The sequence below is a fragment of the Eptesicus fuscus genome, chromosome 13 (genome assembly GCF_027574615.1).
Source record: "Eptesicus fuscus isolate TK198812 chromosome 13, DD_ASM_mEF_20220401, whole genome shotgun sequence".
Classification (NCBI taxonomy): Eukaryota; Metazoa; Chordata; class Mammalia; order Chiroptera; family Vespertilionidae; genus Eptesicus; species Eptesicus fuscus.
In genome coordinates, this window is record NC_072485.1 from 53,584,914 (window position 1) to 53,607,552 (window position 22,639).

Consider the following 22,639-nt stretch of genomic DNA (forward strand, 5'->3'; position numbering starts at 1 on the left):
CCTCATCTTCCGTGTCTGTACAATGAGGATCACGGTGGGACCCACCTTACAGGGTTGATAGGACGATTAAACCAGCTCAGGCCTATTAAACTCTCGGGACGGTGCACACGGTGAGCACCACACAAACCCTTGTGCAGCAAACAAATCAATGAAGACTCGACAAAAGCAACTGGCCTCTCAGGGCCGGCGCTCAGCTTACTGCACCCCAACACCAAGCAAAATCCAACGCAGACTCAAGAGAAAAAATTCTTAGGCCTTCCCACGGACTCAAGGAGGCGGTGAACACCAACAGGCCCTCCCTGTCGACAGGCCCAGCAAGACCACGGCACACCAGTTATTACTCCTTAACTCACGGGGCTCCTCAGACACATGGAGGGTTGGAAATAAAAAGTGTGTGCTTTGGAGTCTAATTTAAATATCTATCTACACACAGAATAGGAAGCCAATTACTTTCCTCTTCCCCAAAGAGTTTTAAAAACCCTCTGGTGCCAAACACCACAATCATGTCTGCGCATTTGCAGGTGAGAAGGGCTGGGGGAAAATCGAAGCAGAGGCCGACTGAGCTCTCTCCAGCTCCCTCCCACCTGAAGGAGGCATTGATAACCAGGGCTAAAAACACACCACGTATTACACCTGGGCATTTCTTCCCGCTCAGGTGTGCATCTTCACTTTTCTCTCCTAAACTCTAAGGGTGCCCACGAGACTTGCAACCAGGGGAGCAACAGGCAGGGGAAGTCCCAGGCCAACCCCTGACGCTGTCTCCAAGTCCCCCTTTCCTCTGACTTCTCAGTGAGCTGACAGCAGCCCCGCCGTGGCTCCCTCCTGTCACTGTGACTTGTACTTGTCAGTGAGTGCACACCGTCCAGCATGGCCCACTTCCTTCCTGTAACGTTTCTAGAGAGCCAAGCCCCGCCTAGGCTGTCTCCTGTTGCTTCCTCTCCCCTAAGCCCTTCCTTTGTTCACGTTTTAATAAACCCACTCTCCAAATTGCCCGGAGTGGTGCTGTGAAATTTTTCCTGCGCAAAGCCAACAACCCACACATGGCCCAGCCAGTGTGGCTCCGTGGTTGAGCATCGACCTATGAACCAAGAGGTCACGGTTTGATTCCTGGTCAGGGCACATGCCTGGGTTGTGGGCTCAATCCCCAGTAGGGGGTGTGCAGGAGGCAGCCGATTGATGATTCTCTCTCATCATGGATGTTTTGTTTCTATCACTCCCTCTCCCTTCCTCTCTCTGAAATCAATAAAAATATATATATTTTTTAAAAAGCCCACACATGCCCGAGACAGACCAGCTCCCTTTCCAGTGACAAGAGAGCCCAGGCTTAGCCTGCAGGGTGCACAGGACCCACTGGGGGGTCTTGTTAAAAGACAGATTCCAGCTCAGGTCCGGGGTGGGGTCTGAGAGTCAGCCATTCTAATCAACTCCCAGATGACAGGATGCTCATGATTCCCGGACCACACTTTGAGAATACGGTTTCCAAATAAAAGTTTGATCCTGTCTTGCCTCCACTTAAAGCCCTCCACTGATTTTCCAGCACTCTCAGGGGAGAGACCTCGCCGTGTCCTTTAGGCCCCTGTGACCTAGTTCTCACCTGATTTTCTAGCCCTTTCCTTCCACTCTCCTGCCTTCTCTTTCCCCCTTATTTGTTATCAATTTATTTATAATATAATGAAATGAAGTGAAATAAAACCGCCATCCCACCCAAGCATGGGGGGAAAACCTGTTTTCAAAGCCTTGGTAAATGGATGTAATTTCAGGTACTACCAATTCCACTTAGAAACACATTAATGGGTGCAGTGATTACAGATACTTAGCTTCACAGCATTCATCTGTCTGTTCGTTTGAACCCCCAGGTCAAAACGTGTTGAGAAAAAGAAAACCTTTCCAAACACTTTCATGGGCAGGGAAGCGAACCATTTTCCCTCCCTGGTACCCTGACCGCTGACTTTGTACCTCATCAACCCTTTAGCTTACAAACCCCAATTCACCCCCAACTCCAATCAACCCTTTCTTCTTGTACGCCTGCCAGTGTTGAGAGGGTCGTCCCAAATGTCAAGTGAAATAACCTGCATCGATGTGGTTGAGGACTGATTCTGCACCTGACACAGCACCTGACACGGGTCCCGGCACTGAGTCCCAATCCCGCCCCTGCCCCATCTCCCCCAGGACCCGCTCAGGGAGGGACTGCAATGCCGGACACCTCTGCAGCTTATCAGCCCCACTGTCTGCCGGGACGCATTTATTCCAGAACACAGAGGGAGAATTCCCATTTCTCAATTAACTGCAGCCTGCTTACCTGCTCTGGCCATCAATGTCCATCATTCAGAACCCACCCCTCACCCCAGCCTCTCCTCTGCCCTCAGGAGGACCTCGGCGTGGACACGGGGTTCTGAGATGTGGAACAGCCGCCGACCCCCCAGGAAGGCACGGTCCCCAGTCAGTGGTCACCTTCAAGACCAGCCCCACTACCAACCTGTGCAACTAACAGCAACATCTGGGCGGAAGAGAGGGCAGAGCATTCCCAAACTCTATGAAGGAAACCAGAGGCCCATCAGGGAGCCTGGCTCTCTGGGATCTGCCCTGGGTAATGGGGTGGGTGGGTATTAGACAGCTGTACCCTCCTGACACTGTCTCCAGGCCTTCCCACAGCCCCATCCATTAATTCTGACAAATGTCCTCCTGTAAACAGAAGGGCTCACAACGCCTGAGCACCTACTATGTGCCAAATAGCATGCTAGGAGCTTCACATAGGCCATCACATTTAATTCTCAAATTGTGCTGTCATTATTGCAGTTAGGGAAGGCGAAGCTCCAAGACGGTTTCACTTTCAGTGCCTGTAGTCACCCATGGCATCTATACTAATAAAAGGGTAATATGCTAATTAGACCAATAGAACAGACATCTTCTGGACGTCATTCCAGACGTCCTTCCTGACAAAGCTGGGTGCGTGGCCGGCCTGCAAACTGCCCGCAGCCCCTCGCCCAGGCCGGCCCTGCCCCCAGAGAGGACTCCCACCCTGAATTGGGGCGGGGCCCACCTGCAAACCCGGTGGCTCCTCGCCCCGGCTGGCCCCGACCCCTAGCAGGGACCCCCCATCCTGATCCGGGGCCCCCTTCAGGGCAGGCCAGCCAGCCCCCACCCATGCACCAGGCCTCTATCCTATATAATAATCCTATATAATAAAAAGGTAATATGCAAATTGACCCTAACAGCAATACGACCAGAACAACTGCTGGACCAATCACTATGAGATTCGCTGACCACCTCTCGGTCCCTTCCCCTGGCCGTCAGGCACCGATCACCTGATGGTGAACGGGGAACCAGGGCTGCGTGATGGCGGGGGGCATAGCTGGCTAAGGGCAGCTGGGGAAGTTGGCCCTGATCGCAGGCCAGGCCTAGGGACCATACCTACACATGCGCCGGGCCTCTAGTTTGTAATAATGCTCATTCCCAGTCCTACCCTCTAGACCAGTGGTCGGCAAACTGCGGCTCGCGAGCCACATATTGCTCTTTGGCCCCTTGAGTGTGGCTCTTCCACAAAATACCACGGCCTGGGCGAGTCTATTTTGAAGAAGTGGCGTTAGAAGAAGTTTAAAAAATTTGGCTCTCAAAAGAAATTTCAATCGTTGTACTGTTGATATTTGGTTCTGTTCACTAATGAGTTTGCCGACCACTACTCTAGACGTTCTGACTGAGCATTCTAGAACACTGCTTCTACCTCAGGTCTACCCTCACCAACTGCTCTAATACAGACACACTGGGTATTGCCTAAAAAAAAATGAAGAGCTAGGTTTCCTGCCAGGCAGTGCAAACCCTAATACTGATACCTAGAAACCCTCCCACTGGAGGAGGGGATGGGAGAGGGACGGGGAGAAAATCAAAACTGCCCGTTGGGAAAATGTGTCTGTCATACACATGGGAAGCCTCTGCATTTCTCTCTGGTTGGGCACAGCCACAAGGGGCTTTGCAGATGAGGAACCATCGCTTTGATATCTAGCGCCAACCATGTCCAAGTGGCCGGCTTCCTTTTAAAGGCGTCTCAGCAGGAAAGCCCGTTCCCCCGCGGCCTGCCCGACCTCAGGTTTCCCCAAAGAGAGGCACACAGCTCCTCTGTGGGGGTGCCACACGTCACCGCAGGAAGGGCTTTGGTCCTAGGAGGGGTCACGATACTACTTGGTGCTTCCATGGCACGGACGATACGGCAGGCACTGCCGACGGTCCGGTCATCGCCCCCATTTTACAGGCGAAGAAACATCCGAAGACCCGGTTTAAGTGACCTGCCCAAACCAGCACAGAGCCAAGATTTCAACCCAGATACCTGGACTCCAGGATTCATGTTTCATAACCCCATGTGGCACCACCCCTCAGACACAGGAGTTGGAAAATCCCCTCGGGCAATATTCCCGGTTACGCCACCCTCCTGAAGCCCAGCTATCCAGCACCAGACCCTACTCCTCAGCTTAGCACGAGCCTCCTCCAGGCGCAGACGGCACACACTCACTCTCCACACACTCACCCCGCCCCCAGCTCCTCCTCTGGCCCCTCCTGCCTTGGGCTGGCCACGCTCTGCTCCACAGCTGCCTGGCCTCCCTCACTCACCCTCAGAAGCTCCCTCGGGTTCCCTGCTCAGGCCCCCAGCCCCAGTCACCCATCTAACACGGTCCAGCGTCCCTCTCTTCTGGACTGGGCACTGCTGGAGGGTGGAGACGTCTACTTCTCCACATCACCCAGTGTGGAGACTGGCATATAGTGGTAGATGCTTCATCAGAGTCTGGAGATTGAATGGATCAATCCTGAACCAGAGGCCTCTGGGTAAACTGCTCCCCCTCTAAGGGGCTCACCACTCCGTGAGGCGATACACCGATGCCACCTGTGGACGGGCACCGACAACTGAGTTCGCAAGTGAAGATGACTATTGCAGAGGTTACTGCATTAATCTAATACCCTCGTCCCAGCAAGGAGTGGTCTCATCTCCCATTTCATGGGGGGGAGAGGGTCATACAGGAGGCTGTGCAGCCAGGGGCTGGGTACCGGGATGAAATGGGCCCACTGCTGCCTCCCTCCCCCGAGCACATGCCCACCCTCCCTGCACTGCCCTGGTCCAGGGACGCACAGGAGGCTCTGGAAGAGCTGCACGCTAACTCCAAGCTCTCAGACCTCGAGAGGGTGAGGGCTCTGCCTCGGCAGGAAAAGCCCGAGAAGCCCTGAGAACGCTGGCCGTGACGCTGGGAGCACAGATGGGCACACGCTCACTGTCCACGCACTCACCCGTGAAAGAGACAGTCTGGCTCTAAGAAGGCTTAAGAGGCTCATCAGCCCTTTAGCTGTGGTCAGCTGACATCCAGGGGCAGGTTGGGGGGGGTTCACTTCCCCAGAGCACCAGGACCCTACCCACTGCCCCCCCCCGGGGGGCCATCCACCCACCCATCACCCTCCTATCCTTGGAGGACTTTCTGAGGCAGGTGCTCCGGTGTCATCAGGAAAGATTCAGAAAACCAGGTTTGCGGAACAGACCCTGTAAGAGGATTCAGGACAGGGGAGACGGCCATGGGAACCAGAGAATACCTCGTACCACATCACACAAACTCGTGTTCACGCCCCAGCTCCCTAGTGATGGTCTCTCTGGCCGTGGGGAGATCAACTGCTGATCTGTAAAATGAGGACAATAAAAATGCCTGCCGCTAGCCTGGCTGGCGTGGCTCAGTGGTTGAGCGTCGACCTAAAAAACTGGAGGTCACTGTTCGATTCCTGGTCAGGGCACATGCCTGGGTTGTGGGCTCGATTCCCAGTGTGGGGTGTGCAGGAGGCAGCCAATCAATGATTCTCTCTCATCATTAATGTTTCTATCTCTCTCTCCCTCTCCCTTTCTCTCTGAAATCAATAAAAATACATATTTTTTAAAAATACCTGCCTCTAGTGGGGGAGATAAGAGATCAATCAAAGGACTTGTATGCATGCATATAAGCATAACCAACGGATGCAAAACTCTGGGGGGTGAGGGCATATATGGGAGTGGGGTGGGGGGTAGCAATGGTAAGATATGTACACATATAATACCTTAATAAAAAAAATTGGAAAAAAAATGTAAAAAAAAAAAAATACCTGCCTCTAAAAGGAATATATGGGTTTTCAACTAGTACACAGCACCATGATGATTATCACTGTTGACATCTGTGGCCCAGGCAACACCAGACAATAAGTCTGTCCTTCAGCGGTGAGAGCCGAGAGCCAGGTGGCCGCCCAGATTAAGCAGCGGACATCTGTGCAGCCCTCTAAACGGCCAGGAAGCGGCAAACCGGGAGCCGCTGTCACACCTCACTACCCAGGCCTCTTTGCTCCCAGGTCCCTGCGGCACGGATAAGGTGCCCACGGCCTTGGGACGGTATGCCCTTGACGGACAAGGCTAAATGGTGTTATTTTTAAATTAACTTCTTATTTGGAAATCATTTCAAATTTACAGAGAGGTTACAAGAACAGCACAAAGAACTGCCGTGCACCCTCTCACGCAGACTCACCCACTGGTAACATTTTGCCCCGTCTGCTCCCTGTAGACGCGCACACACACAGAGGTTTTTTTCCTCAACCACTTAAGAGCAAGTACTTCAAGGACATCTTTTTAATAACCATTAGTAGTTATGCATTTTTATGGATCCAAACCAATCTCTGAGTAGTTCTACAGTGCGCATGCTCCCGACCCAGGCAACCCCAGTTCAAGGGCACCAGACGCGTCCGGCAGCAGCTGAATGAGATTAGGGGCCAGAATCACGTCTCCACCCCACCTCCTAGCTGTGTGCATGTACGAAAAGAGCAGCTCACATTTATTGGGCATTTGCTATGTGCCAGGTACTTGCTAAGCCCTTTCCCATCAGTTCATTCATGGACCTCTCACATTCATCCCCATCTTACTGGTGAGGAAGTGAGGCTTAAGGGGCGTGGGTAACCTACCAAGGTCAGGGGGCGGTATGTGGTGGGGCTGGAATTAGAATCTAGGAATCCAGAGCCCATGCGCCTACCCTCTGCCTCCTTATATGCGCTACCACCACATACACAACCCTGTGCATGTTGGTGCATGATGAAGTGGCCTGGCTGTGCTTTGGGCTTCCAGAAAAACCCACCCTGCTGCCAGGCCAGCGTCCGGGTGACTGTGAGTAGGCTGCACGCAAGAATGAGAGGTGGCCTGGCACAACTCAGTCCAGGCCATGGGCCGAGGTCAGCACAGCCGCAGATGTTGTCTTCCTCGAGGCCTGTACATCGCCCTTTGGATGCGCAGGGCCCTGGGAGGCTGGAGAGCCAATGAGCAGTCTCCCCACACTTCCCTGTCACTTAAAACTGAACAGGGCAGTCCCAGGTGGCTTGGCTCTGTGGTTAGACCATCAGCCTACAGACTAAAGGGTCTCGGGTTCGATTCCTGTCAAGAGCACATACCTTAGTTGCAGGCTTGATCCCTGGCCCCAGTCAGGATGGCGAGGGAGGCAACCAATCGATTTGTCTCTCTTACATCAATGTTTCTCTCTCTGTCTCTCTCCTTCCCACTCTCTAAAAATCAATGGGAAAATATCCTCAGGTGAGAATTAATAACAACATCAAAAAAAGACTGGAAAGGACAATTGGTGCCTCTAAGGGCACATGTTTCTGTTTAGGAAAACACAGGCCATACAATAAACATGATGCATCCCTGCCCAAGTACTGATCTTACTGGAAGGTATGGAAGGGGGTTTGTAAGTTAAATTGAGGATAGAGTTCACATGAGTTTTTGGACATTTTGAGGACGTTTTCCACCATCCAGTCTTCCAGGTGCGTTGAGCGTCATCCCTCTTCTGTCATTAGGGCTGTGGCCGAAAAGTCTGAGAAGCTCTGACCTGAGACACCACATGCCCATCCCCTTCTCCAAAGCCTAAAAAAGCTGAGCGAATAAGGCCTGGGGCTTTAGGAAGTCACTCCATCACTCTGAGCCCACATGTCTGCACTAACTGTCAGCCTCCAACCAGATAATGTTCATGAAGCACTCTGTAAACAATAAAACATTAATCCAAAACACTTCTTGTTCCAAAAAATCTGAATAAAAATGTTTTGACAGCCATTTAAAAACAACAGGCAAATAAAACCATATTCCTCCATGCTTTTCCCTCTGCCAATATTTACTGACGACACCATGCCAGTCTACTGAGACGCTGCTGCCTCACGCTGAACAAAAAGATGCAAGCCAGGCTCTCTCTCTCCGAAGAGGCAGAGAACAGGAGCAGGCTCCTCATTAAGTCTCCCAACAGTCCGCACAATGAAGTGCTTTCTCAAATAAGCTCCTTTCTTTGTGGTGCATAACGAAGTGGAATAATACTCGGCCATAAACAGGATGAAACCTTACCATTTGCAACGACATGCTACGTGAAATAAATCAGACAGAGAAAGACACAAACCATATGATTTCACTTACATGTGAAACCTAATAAGCAAAATGAACAAATAAAACAAACAAACTCACAGGTATAGAGAACAAGCTGATGGTGGCCAGGTGGGAGGGAGGTTGGGGGACTGGGTGAAAAAGGTGAAGGGATAAAGAAGCACAATTGGGCCCTGACCGGGTTGGTTCAGTGGATAGAGCGTCGGCCTGCGGACTGAAGGGTCCCGGGTTCGATCCCAGTCAAGGGCATGTACCTTGGTTGCAGGCACATTCCCAGTAGGGGGTGTGTAGGAGGCAGCTGATGGGTGTTTCTCATCGATGTTTCTAACTCTCTATCCCTCTCCCTTCCTCTCTGTAAAAAAATCAATAAAATATATTTTAAAAAATAAATAAATGAAAGAAGTACTATTGGCCTGGCTGGTGTGGCTCAGTGGTTGAACATTGACCTATGAACCAGGATGTCACGGTTCAATTCCTGGTCAGGGCACGTGCCCTGGTTGCCGGCTTGATTCCCAGTGTGGGGCGTGCAAGAGGCAGCTGATCAACGATTCTCTCTCATCACTGATGTTTCTATTTCTCCCTCTCCCTTCCTCTCTGAAATGAATAAAAATATATTTTTTAAAAAAGAAAAAGAAGCACAATTGGCAGTTACAGAATAGTCATGGGGATATAAACTACAGAATAGGGAATATAGTCAACAATGTTGTAATAGCTATGTATGCTGTTAGGTCGGTGCAAGACTTACCAGGAGGACCACTCTGTGAATCATATAAATGTCTAACCACTATGCAGTATACCTGAAACGAATACAATACCTTTTTTTTTTTCAAAATGTGTAAGTAGCTAATTTGTTGTAGATATTTTAAATTGTTTTTCCAGAAAGTTTGCATAAATTTACATCCTAATCAATAATGTACAAACTGCTCATTTCCCAATATCTTCATCAACACTAGGTTTCATCCAACATTTAATTTTTGCTGACCTGATATGAAACTAATACAATCTTGAATGTCAACTGTAATTGAAAAATAAAATTGAAATAAAACAAGCTCCTTTTTCCAAAATCTTCCATTGAAGAAGCCCAAAATTCTCTGTAAATAGTAAGAGAATGGAAAGATGGCCATCGGTGCACAAGAAACCCACACCCACCCTCGTCACACACACAGCACTGCGAACAGGAGCTGACACCTCTTCCCCCCAACCCGCCTCCTGTCTGTCTCTGAAAAAAGAAAGAAGAAAAAAAAGGGCCTTCCAGAGCAATTGGCCACCAGTTTCTTAAAGAGGTTTCCCAGATCTTTCCCGGGGGTGGGGGGGTGGGGGGGGTTAAGACCTGGTGCAAATCATGGCCCTTAATCCTTCCTCCGGCTTTCTGCACAACGCCGCTCTTGTTCCTTCGGCACAGAACCTAACATTTCAAGCCGTGAGTTAGTTTTCACCCTTGATAAAACAACCAGGAAACGAAACACAAAGTAGGATTACGCCAAAACTTGCCAAGCTGGGAGAACCTTCTTAACTTGCAACAAGAGGTCTCGGCATTTCCCTTTTAAATGCATGTAAGCTGTGAGCTTCCCAGAAATGCTTTGTAGAATGGTTGCTCTCTGGTTTGAAAAAAGAGTTTCTGGGACTGCTGTTCCCAGAATCACTTCACTGAGAAAGATGACAACTCCATGAACCCACAGGTTGGCACTCTACAAGACAAATTTCACTAACATAAAGTTCAACCTTTGCCTGGGGAGGAAAACGCGGCAGTCAGGACGGACTTCTTCCTGGGGTGGCCCGAGAGACCGTGCCTTGGCTGACAGCATAATTAAACCTCAAGAGGTGGCTTCCCGGGCCGTCCCGTGTTCTCGGGCTTTCCTGAAGGCCTGCTACACTTACTTGGTGTCTACAGGTGGGGTCCCGACCTGGACATTCTACACCCCTGGCTCAACCTTCACTCCCCAACTCTTCCTCCCTCCCTTTAATGTCAGGCTCAGAAATGGGCTTGCTGAATGCAAAAACACACTCTAGATATTTAGCATTATCTCTAGAAGGGTAACCCTTCTGAAGGTGGTGTGACGTCTTGGCTCACGCCAGTCCCCACCCCCTGCCTCCCTGGGACAGGTTCTTAGCTGCCCACTCCCAGCCTCCTGGAGCCCCACGGCCCATCCAGCCTCCCTGCTCCTCACTCTCGTCCAGGGGCCTGAGCACCGCACTCTTGCCCTGTGGTCGCTCAGCATGGTGCATGAGGTGGTGATTCAGCCTAGGAAGTCAATGCCCTGATAGTTGGTTTAAAATGTGATAGCCCACAATACAGAGATGAATCACAAGATTTATGCTAATAATTAAAAACCATTCTTTTACTCAGAAAGACATTAAATAGCAAAGAAACACACCATGACAAGCAGAGGGAAAGACTGCGGGAGAAAGGGAAAGTTTTATATTTTAATACCCTTGTTTTTCTGGCTTTTTGAACAAGTGGCCCTGCACTTCCCTTTTGCCCTGGGCCATGCAAATTCTGAGCCAGTCCTGTCCCCAGGACCTGCGGTGGTGAAAGGGCTGGGGAGGGAGTGGGAAAACAGCCTCAGTCCCGCCCTCAGAAATGCCTTCCTGACAGCCTCACGGCCCTCATTGGGGATGTGCACCCACAGGGGACCGATGCCTTCAATGGTGGCCCTGCAGGCTCCAAAGCTGAAACTAAGGAACATGAAGCCAAGTCACAGAGGAGAGGACCAAGACCTGGCAACCAGGAGTGAGGGCAGCCAGGCCCAGCAGCCAACAGACGCCCCAGATACAGAGCACGAGGTCGTGAGGTGAAGAAGCCAGAGGCCAGGTTCCTGCTTTGTGTGCTGGTCATGACAGCAAGAAACTACATACAAGAAGCCTGGGCTCCAGGCGCCAGCCTTGGCAGGCGCCGTTCCTGGCTGCTTCGCTTCTTTTCCCTTGCCTGGTCTCCCCCCACACCCTCATCCTGATCTCCTCCCAAGACCTGGAATACCTACTGAACTCCCTGGGTCCCTTAAACACGGCTGCTTCAATACATACCAAGTGCCTACTTAGTGCCCAGTGCTGGGATGGGTGCCAATCTCAGAGGCGGAGAACCGGGTTCTGCCTTCAAGAAGCAACCTTGGCACAGGCAGGGTAGCAAGAACCCCTCCTCTCTGCCATTCATTCTCCTTTTTGACGCAGGATCTATTCAAAACTGCTGTAGGGAGAACCCAACCCATGGGGTTCCACGAAACCCCTGAAGCCCAGTCCAGCCTAGCACTCTAGTTCCTGAGGCCCCTTTAAGAATTTCTCCCTCAGGAGGCTCCTGTTGAAAAGGCTGTGTCTGCCAGGCTGTTTTCACTAGGTAATAATTAATGCCTTCCATTTCTTACTCATCAGAGACATGCCCCATCACCAATCAGCACAGGAGACCAAGGGCCGCTGCCTTTCCAAGGCACCTCAGTCCCCAGCAGAAACAAAGAAGGGGAATGGCCCCCTGAGCCTGAGGCAGCCTGAGCCGACTCAGTACATGGCATGGCGCTCCTTCAAGTATCGACGCTGGCTCTCACCTGTGACCTGGGGTAGAAGCCACCGTGACTACCATGGTTACCATACGAGAGAAAGACCACGGTTCTGACATTTTGGGCAAATCACTGAACCTTCATGGACCTGAATTTCATCATCTCTTCAGACAGGACAACCCCAGCTCTGCGGCTTCTAGGGGCTGTTAGAAGCATCGAGTAGGAAAAGGTACCAGAAAAAGCCAACTGCCTTTGCTGCTGGAACGACTGGGATTATTACAGGTTTCCACGTAGGGAAAGTGGAACTAGTAACAGTTCCTACTTCATCAAGTTGTTGCAAGAATTAAATCAGGTAACAGTTATAAAACAGCTCCTGGCATTTTTCAAGGACTCGAAAATATGATGCTATTGCATAATCGCTACTACTATTATTGCTGCTGCTGTTAGTGGCACAATTGCTATCATATCCTGCTACCTGGCTAAGGGGCTCATGGGCAAGAAGAGAAGTCTTGAAGTACAAGTCAGCATCACCTAGTCTAGAACTGGGAGGACCAGGAGTAGAGTCCTCATACATTTTGTCCCTAATTAACCCACAGTTTAATGCAAAGTGCTGAAAGAAAACCTAAAATCCACCTGCCTTAGCTCCGGTGATCTCCTTCAAGAAATGGATTCTGGCCCTAACCGATTTGGCTCAGTGGCTAGAGCGTCGGCCTGCGGACTGAAGGGTCCCAGGTTCGATTCCGGTCAAGGGCATGTACCTTGGTTGCGGGCACATCCCCAGTGGGAGGTGTGCGGGAGGCAGCTGATCGATGTTTCTCTCTCATCAATGTTTCTGACTCTCTATCCCTCTCCCTTCCTCTCTGTGGGGAATCAATAAAATATATTAAAAAAAAAAAAAGAAATGGATTCTGGAGAGTATTCAAATATCTGCTAACTATCAGGAGCAACTGATGCACCCTGAGCCCCTCACACAACTTCCAGGCAAGGATCCACTGGCGAAAATAAAATCAGAGGTGTCGACACTGTCCCTCTAACTGAACCATATTAAAAAACTCCCCACACCAAAAAAAAAAAAAAATCAGAAATGCTCATGGTAAATCCAAGAAAGCACCCTTGAAGCAAAATATTTTTATGGGGGGAAGAGGGGGAAGGAGAATAATTACTCCCCAAATCTTTAAGTCTTCAAGAACTTGCCACAGAATGAGGTAGGAAATACAGTCAGCAGCCACAGGTCCCAGTGTCACACTGCTTTCTCCTCTGCCTGGAAGGACAGGGCCAAGGCCCCGTAGGCAGAGACCAGGGCTTGCTGAAGGATAACCAAGAGGGACTTCACAGAGTGGCCACAGAAGAGACAACAAAAGGGATGAAGGACAAGAGGCTGTGAAACGGACCTAGGATCCTACACTCCCCTCAGACCCCTCAGCTCAAGACTCTGCCTAGAACTTCATGGCAGAGACAGAAACAATAAATAGGAGAGGTGGGCCCAGGCGGCGTGGCTCAGTGGTTGAGCCTTACACCATTTAGCTCCGTCCTATCTGTAAGGGCTTCTCCTGCCACCATCGCCCTTGTTCGCCACATCCCAGCCACCCTGGCCTTTCTGCTCCTTGAATTTGAAGCTCTTGGTCGCCTTAAGCCCTTGCACTGGCTGCTCCCTCTTCCAGAAATGCATAGCCACCTCCTCAACATAACAATGGATCTCTTTTTGTCATTCTTCTTTTACCTTAAAAGTCATCTATTCAGAAACACCACGTCTAACCTCGCATCCAACCAAACCACTCACTTTATATCACCTTATTTTAACTTTCTGCATAGTAGTTACTGCTCACTAACTGATATTATTGTTTGTTTATTTACTTACTAGAGGCCCGATACACAAAATGCGTGCACTTGGCGGGGGGGGGGGGGGGGGGGGGAGTCCCTCAGCCCAGCCTGCGCCCTCTTGCCGTCCTCAGATGTCCGACTGCCCTGGAGGTGGGAGAGGCTCCCACCACCACTGTTGCTGCCAGCTGAGATCTGGTCTCAGGGCTTCTGGCTGAGCAGTGCTCCCCATGTGAGAGCGCACTGACCACCGGGGGCAGCTCCTGCATTGAGTGTCTGCCCCCTGGTGGTCAGTGCCTGTCATAGTGACCAGTCATACGATGTTCGGTTGATTTGCATATTAGCCTATTATTATATAGGAGGATTTTCTGCTCCCTCCCCTCCCCATTACATTGCAAACTCCATGTCTGCCTCATTCACTTCTTTTTTTTAATAATTTTTTTAAACCCTCACCTTAGGATGTGTGTTTGGTTTTTATAAATTGATTTTAGAGAGTGAGGAAGGGAGAGAGAAGCATGAGTGTGAGAGAAAAAGAAATATCAATGGGTTGCCTCCTGCATGTAACCCTGAGCATGCACCCTGAGCAGTGATCCAACTCACAACTGGGCATGTGCGCTAATGGGGAATCGAACCAGAGACCTTTTGGGTGCACAGTGTCAACAACACTCCAACCAACTAAGCCACACCGGCCAGCGCTGCCTCATTCATTTCTTAAGTCCCAATGCCTAGAACACTATGTTGTACACAGGAGAGAGCTAATAAATCCCAGCGGATGCAGTTATGAGCCAGAGAGGGCCACTAATCAAAGGTCCTAATGATCCCAACCAGCTCCCCAACCCCCTCCCCTCTCTCTCTCTCTCTCTCTCTCTCTCTCTCTCTCTCTCACACACACACACACACACACACACACACACACACACACGACAGCCAACCACACCCAGAGCCTTAGTGCTCACTTCTATTCATCTCATTCATCAGGATTTCAACCTTCCTGCCAGAGCCCAAGCACGCCCAGGAGGGAGAGGGGCTCCAGGACTTTATGGGACCATCTGAGCTTCCAAAATGCTGGCCCTCTGCCGACTAGCAGTTTTCAAGTTGGTGAAAGAAAGGATTTCCGGCTCACAGTCCCCAAAACTACACTTAGTATTAGTCAGACCTAATATGAAGTGTATCCAGACGGGCCTGAAGCTAGCTCATTCATTCAGTGAACCAACATTTGCCGAGCGCCTTCTCTGTACCAGGCACTGGGGCAAAGGACCAGAAGCCGCGTCTGACCTCGTGGAGCTCGGCGGCGGCGGCGGCAGGCAGGGGCAGAAACGCTGCAACCCGGGAACAGCCCGGGGCGGGAAAGGAAAAACTCTGCTAGTGTTCGCGTCTGAACGGCGCCTCGATTTCATTCCCACAGACCCAGGTCGGGGATAACTTGGCTTGGGGGGCAAGGCTCTGGGTTTTTGAGGAAAAGCTACTGCTTGACTACGCGGAGGCCGCGTGAGCGTCCTCTTTGAGCTGCGGCTGAAGAGACGCGCAGCGTTCAAGTACCATCATTGGCTAATCGGGTCCCCTCCCGCCCCCATCTCTGCCCCGCGGGTCGGAGCAGGAGGTGGGGTGGGATGCGGCTGCACCTCTCCACTATCATCGCAGAGAAAGCCACCCACCCCAAAGAGAGTCCCTTCGCCTCTCTCCCTCCCTCCTCACCACCCACTCTACCCCCGGTCCCCAGAACCCGGACAGAACTTTTAATCCACTCTCCTCACCCCTGCTCACCCCGGTCCCAGCCCAGTGCAATGGGAGACCCTAACAGGGAGGCGTATCCGAAGCCACCCCAAATGCCAGGTCCAGGGAGCAGTTTGCAGGCCGACCTCCCGCAGCGGGCCGGATCCCGGACCCCCGCCCGGGTGCCCTCGCGGAGGTGTGCGCCGCACCCCGCCTCCCTCCAGCAGCCGCCCCATAACTCCGGCAAACAAAACCGCACGCGCCCGCGGCCGCCGCGCTGTGCGCGCCAACTCGCCCGGGACCCGCGCGGGAGGAGGGGGCGCGGACGCGCGGCGGGAACGCACAGGACCCCTCGGGAACGCACAGGACCCCTCGGGAACGCACAGGACCCCCCCACACACACACGGCCCCGGTGCGAGCGCGGCGGAGGCGCGGTCACTCACTCGATGAAGTAGCTGGCGCCCTCCTCCGTGAAGCCCTCCTCCCAGCCGCGGGGCAGGTCTGCGGGGACGCGAGAAGAGTTAAGGTCAAACTTGGCCGCCCAGGCGCGCGCGCCCCCCCCCCCCGTCCCCCGGGCGCCCCATCCCGCCGCCCCCGCGCCCACCTGAGCGGATCATGTGGCCGGAGTTGACGGGCTCCCCGGTGCGCGGGTGCAGCCAGGTCGTGCGGCGGAGCTGGTCACTGCGGGGAGAGGTGCACCTGTTAGCGCGCCGCCGCCCGGGGGGCGCCCGCCCGGCCCCGCGCCCCGCCCGCCCCGCGCCCCCGCGCCCCCGCGCCGCACTTGATGAAGAAGACGCGGCCGTCCCGGCACACGCCGTAGGACCAGTGCTCAGGTAGAGTGTCCCGCCCGACCGCCGCCGCCGCCGCCATGTTCGCCGAGCTCGGAGCCGCCGCGGGGCGGGCGGGAGGGAGCGGGGGCGGGGGAGGGGGCGGCGCGGGCGGCGGGCCGGCGGGCTCGGCCTGCGCGGGCCCGGGCGGCCCCCCGGGGCGCTCCATCGCCGTGCGGGCTCCCCCGGCGCGGGCGCGCGGCCAGGTCCCGGCGTCCGCAGGTCCCGACGGCCGCAGCCGTTCGCCGCCACCCCGGCCCGCCCGACGCGGTGGCCGCGGCCTTTGTCCCCGGACTTCCCCGCCCCCAGCCCGCCGTGCGCCCCTTGGCCCCAGAGACTCGGGCGGGGCGGGGGCCGCTGTCGGGGCCCCAGGGGCAAACTCCGGAAACGGGGTGCACCCCGAATGTTCCTGTAAGTGTAAACCCCACCCTGCGACAGAACTTTTCTCTCCGGGAACTGTACTGATTTCTGTACCATGTAAACCTAAACAGGTTCCTTCCGTATTCCGAGCCTCGGTTTCTTCCTCTGCAAAATAAAGTTAATAATGAATACTACACGGGCTTGTAGTGTGGATTAAATGAAGAAACGGTAGTATAAAGTGTCTAACTGGACCCTGGCAAGTAGTAGGCCCTCTATTAGTGCCAGGTCAAGCATGATTTCATTTACCCAAGTTTGCAGCTGGAGTATGAAAAGGGGGTGCAGGTCCTCTCCCCACACGCCACAGGCACAGCCCTAAAGTTGCAGGGATCACAGGCTCTGCCTGCAGTTTTCATCAAGTGACTGAGGGCTGGGCTGGATCTCATCCGTCTGAAGCAGATCCTCCAGGTAGGACCTCTAGTGGGGGCTCTGGAAGGTTCTTTCCATGGCTGGAGCCTTCTCATAGTCAGGTCTGTGCTCTCATCTCAGCTCCTGGGGATCCCTCTCCTGACCCCGCTGTCCAAAGGAGACTCTTCCCCTCCTCCCTTCGCTATCAGTTCCATTACTGTGTACACTTGATTGGCGTTCTTACTTGTGTGTGTGTTTCTGTGTTGCCTTGTTTGTTGTTATTAGCCCCCTGCCCTCACTAAAATGTCAGCTGGAGGAGAGGAGGGGCCTTGGTCTGTCATACGGCACCATATCCTTGGTGCCTGGAACAGTGCCTGATTCTTGCATGTAGTCAAAAGCTGAATGAGCGCCTGAAACACTCCACACGGACACCCCCGCACACTCAGCAGGGACGGAGGCGAAGCTGGACTCCGGGAGATATCAGGCCCAGCCTTTGGGGGGCAGAGGCTATGGTTGATGAGATGAGACCCATAGAGAAGGGAGACGAGGCAGTGTGTGGGCACTAGTTACTCGGAAAGCCATCCCAAACAGGTGGAATTCCGCTCACCTGAAGGACGGGTCACATTTGACTGGGAAGAGAAGGGAGGTGAAAGCAAACACGGGGTTGTGGGAGGGTTATGGGGTGTTAAGGAGGCCAGACCCACGCCCTTCCTTGAGAACAGACAGGTTCTGAGAGGGTCTCCTGCCTTTGAGGAGATTGTTGAGCAAATGACAATGGGAAAATAATGTTTTTATTGTTAAACATTAATTTGAAATAATACATTAAGTGGGCAAAGGTCAGGAACACACAATTCACAAAAAAAGCAATACAAATGGCTTTTAAACAAATGAAAAGACACTCAACCACCTCACAATAGGAGAAAGGCAGATTAAAGTTAAGGTGAGGTACTGCTTTAGATATCAAATGGGCAAAAGTGGGCACTGCTGAGATCTTGTTTATTGTGGGTAGGACTTAAAATGGTTGTCTCTTTGAGGGTAGTTTGTTCAAAGCTGTTAGAATTTAAATGCATATGCCTTTTGACCTAGCAATTCCACTACTAGAAATTTATCCTGCATTGATGCTCACACGGGCACAAAGGCCTGAGTACTAGAGTATTCACTGCAGCGTTGTCAATAGTTATGAAAGCCTGGAAACAATCTAAATGTCTATCAAAAAAGAACAGGTTTGTACGGTGATGAGTGTTAACTAGACTTATTGTAGTGATATTTCATAATATATACAAATATCCAATCATATTATATATTTGAAACTAATACAATGTTATATGTCAATTATACCTCAACTTTAAAAAAAAACAGGTTAATTAAATTATGATGTATTCCTACAATAGGATGCAGCTGTTACAAAAAATGAGCTCGATCTCTAGGATATTAAGTGAAATGCAAGATGCAGAACGATGATATGTATGCTACTATTATATATAGGGAGCATCATGATTAAGATTTCCCTTGTTTGTGTCTTCCTCAACAACAGAACTTGGCATCCATCCATGGACAAAAGTATTGTGTGGGAGCTGTGGGGACAGTACCATATGCCAAGAAACCCAGGAGGAGTTTTACCCACACATGCATCGGGCACTAGGCACACAGACCTTGGTCCTGGCTGTGGACACTGCAGTGGCTCATGAACTGACTCTAGTCCCTCTCAGCTGCAGTTGAGGAGCCCTTGGAAATCATTGTCCTAGGCCAGTGGTCGGCAAACTGCGACTCGCGAGCCGCGGTTTGCTGCTCTGTTGACTAATGAGTTTGCTGACCACTGTCCTAGACAATCACCCAGAGGTGAGGGAGTCTTTGTGGAATTCCAGGTTTCCAGTGGAGAAGTTCCAGCATACCACTAGAGCAAAAAATACAAGTTTGGGTGCATTGAAGAGGGTAGATAGTAAAGACTAGAGGAGGTGACTGCTCTTTCAAATGTGAATACAGCAACACAAAGGAACTTGAAAAATCAACAAAACATGACACCACCAACGGATCACAATAATCTTCTAGTAAGCCATCCAAAAGGCTTGGAGATCTGCAATTTACCTGATAAATAATTCAAAATAGCTATTTTAGATAAACTCAATGAGCTACAAGAAAATACAGAAAGAAAATTCACTGAAATCAGGAAAACAATACGTGAACAAAATGAGAACTTAAAGAAAGAGATAACAGCCCAGTCGGTTGCCTCAGTGGTTGAGCATCGACCTATAAACCAGGTCACAGTTTGATTCCCAGCCAGGGCACATACCCGGGTTGTGAGCTTGATCCCCAGTAGGGGGCATATAGGAGGCAGCCAATCAATGATTCTCTCTCATTAACGTTTCTCTCCCTTCTTCTATGAAATCAATAAAAATATTTTTTTAAAAAAAGAACACCCATTAAAAAAAAAAAGAAGAAAAGAAAAAGAAAAAAAAAAAGAGTCAAACAAATTCTGAAGCTGAAAAATACAATGAATTAAATGAAAAATGCGATGGAAAATATCAAAACATCAATGAATCAAGCAAAAGAAAAAATCTGTGAATTGGAAGATAAGAACTTTGAAATTACTTGTTCTCAGAGGAGAACAAAGAATGAAAAAGAGTAAAGAAAGCCTACATGAACTATGGGGTACCATCAAAAGAAATAATTGGTGAATTATTGGAGTTCCAGAGGGAAAAGGGGGCAGAAAGTTTATTTAAAGAAAATGATGGCTGAGAACTTCCCAAATCTGTGGAAAGATTTAGATATCCAAGTACATGAAACTCATAAGTCACCAAATAAACTCAAAGAGGTCCTCTCCAGGACTGTCAAAAATAATAAGATTGCCAAAAATCAAAGACAAAGAGGGAATCTTAAAAGCAGGGAGAGAAATGAAGCCTGTAATTTATTAGGAACTTGGAAGGCTGTCAGCAGATTTCTCAGCAAAACCCTTACAGGCTAGGAGAGAATGGGATGATGTATTAAAAATGGTCAAAGAAAAAAATGCCAACCAAGAATGCTCTATCTGGCAAAATTATCCTTTAGAAATGAAAGTAAGATAACGAATTCCCCAGAATAACAAAAGCTAAGGGGATTCATCACCACTAGACCTGCCTTACAAGAAATGCTGACAGTTCTTCAAGCTGAAATGGAAAGGTGCTAATTAGTAACATGAAAGCATACAATATGCTGGTAAAGGTAAGTATATATACAAGTTCAGCATCCTACCTAATAAAATAGTAATATGCAAATTGACCGCACCTTCGCTACGCCCACCATACAAAGCCACGCCCACCAGCCAATCAGGGCAAGTATGCAAATTACCCAACAAAGATGGCGGTTAATTTTCATACTCTGAGGGAGGGAGGAGTGAAGACTGAAGACAACTTAGAAGGAAGACGGAGGAAAAGCAGAAAGCAAGATGGCTGCCAGAGGGAAAGCCCGGGCGGGGCGGGGCAGGGCGGGGCGGGTGGCAGAGGTGCGCGGGTGCAGGCGCGGCAGCTGCAACAGCAGCGGCGACAGCGCATGCGGCCGCAGCGGCCGATTGCAGGATTTTTCCTGCAAATGGGCTACTAGTACTCTAATAATGTAATATGAGGGTGTGTAAACCACTTAACTGTAATATAAAGGATAAAGGACAAGCGTATTAAAAATAACTAACTACAATAATTTATTAATACACAGTATAAAAAGAGGTCAGTTGTGACATCAAAAACAAAAAAGGAGATAAAAAGGTATAGTTTTTATATGTGACCAAAGTTAAATTATTATCAGCATAAAATATGCTATTGTATCTGTAAGATATTATGTGTAAGCCTCATGGTAACCACAAAGCAAAAACGTATAGTAGATTCACGAAAGATAAAGAGAAGGAAATCAAAGCATACCACTATGGAAAATCATTGATTCGGCCACGTGCCCCTGAGTCCGGGTGAAGCCGTGCCCCTGGGTCCGGCCGAGACCAAACCAGAGGGAGTCGGACCTCCATTACCACCATTTGTCCACCATCCAGAGCTGAGGGGTCAGTGCTGACATGTACACATAAGGAACTGGTGGACATTGAAATTGGGTCTCAAAAGAACTGTTGGTCCAGAAAGAAACTCACTACAGACTGATTCATTTGCCTGTCAGCATAACTATTATTGCTTGTCTCACATTCAGTTCTTATAAGTATATCTCTAGTGACACATGATCTTGCTCATCTAGGGGAAATGATGAACAACATAGACTGATGAACAAGAACAGAACCAGAAACAAGGAGGCATCGATCGGACTATCGGGCCTCAGAGGGAGGATAGGGGAGGTTGGGGGGAGGGGGGAGAGATCAACCAAAGGACTTGTGTGCATGCATATGAGCCTATCCAACGGTTAAGTTCAACAGGGGGTTGGGGCATCCGTGGGGAGGGGTGTGGGATGGGAATGGGGGGATGAGGACAAATATGTGACACCTTAATCAATAAAGAAATTTAAAAAAAAATCATTGATTCACAAAGAAAGGCAGCAAGAGAGGAAGAAAGGAACAAATGAACTCTAAAATAGCCAGAAAACAATTAATAAGATGCATTAGTGAGTACTTACCTATCAATAATTACTCTAAATGCAAATGGCTAAATTCTTCAATCAAAAGCCATAGAGTAGCTTGATAAATAAAAAAATAAGGCCCAACTATATGCCTCCTACAAGATTCTCATTTCAGCTGTAAGGACACACATAGGCTCAAAGTGAAGGAATGGAGAAAGATACTCCATGCAAGTGGAAACAAAAGAGAACAGGGATAGCTATACTTATATCAGACAAATAGACTTTAATCCCAAAAGGCTAACAAGAGACAAAGACGGTCATTGTGTAATGATAAAAAGCCCATTCATCAAGAAGATAAAACAATCATAAATATACATGCACCCGACATCAGAACATCTAACTATATTAAGCAAATACGAACAAATCTGAAGGGAGAAATAGACTATGATCATATTAAGGGACTTCAATACTTCACTTTCAACAATAGATAGATTCTCCAGACAGAGAATAAATAAGGAAATAATAAACATGAATGCCACATTAGACCAAATGAACCTAACAGACATTTATAGAAATTCAATAGCAGCTCAATACACATTCTTCTCAAGTACATCTATCCTATTCTCCAGGATAGATGATTATGGTATGTGACAAAACAAATCTTACCAAATTTAAGAAGATTGAATCATACTAAGTATCTCTTCCAACCACAATGGTTTGAGAGGAAAAATCAATAACAGGAGGAAAGCTGAAAAATTCGCAAGTATGTGGAAGTTAAATAACATGCTTCTGAACAACTAATGGGTCAAAGGCTAAATCAACAGGGAAATTTAAAAATATATTGAAAACAAAAACCCAATATACCAAAACCTGTGGGGTGCAGCAAAAGCAATTGTAAGAGGGAAGTTTATAGAGATAACACACCTACATTAAGAAAAAAAAAAAGAGCTCAAATAACCGAACCTTACACCTGAAAACTAGTAAAAAAGAAAAAGAAAGCCCAAAGTTAGCAGGAGGAAGGAAATAACAAAGATCATTGCAGAAATAAATGAAATAGAGAACAAAAAAAACAAAAGAAACAATCAATGAAACTAAGAGCTGGTATT

At 49.8% G+C, this 22,639-nt stretch overlaps 1 protein-coding gene across 1 annotated transcript in view; it reads right to left on the bottom strand.

Annotated features, from left to right (window-relative positions):
• PLEKHA7 (pleckstrin homology domain containing A7) overlaps positions 1-16,290 on the bottom strand; it is a 206,336-nt gene extending 190,046 nt beyond the window's left edge. The window contains exons 1-3 of the mRNA XM_054725413.1: positions 16,202-16,290; positions 16,025-16,101; positions 15,864-15,921 (exon numbers count right to left, since the gene is read on the bottom strand). Coding sequence (XP_054581388.1) covers positions 15,864-15,921; positions 16,025-16,101; positions 16,202-16,290 — 224 coding nt within the window. The remainder of the gene's footprint in view (positions 1-15,863; positions 15,922-16,024; positions 16,102-16,201) is intronic.
• Positions 16,291-22,639: the final 6,349 nt, after the last annotated feature.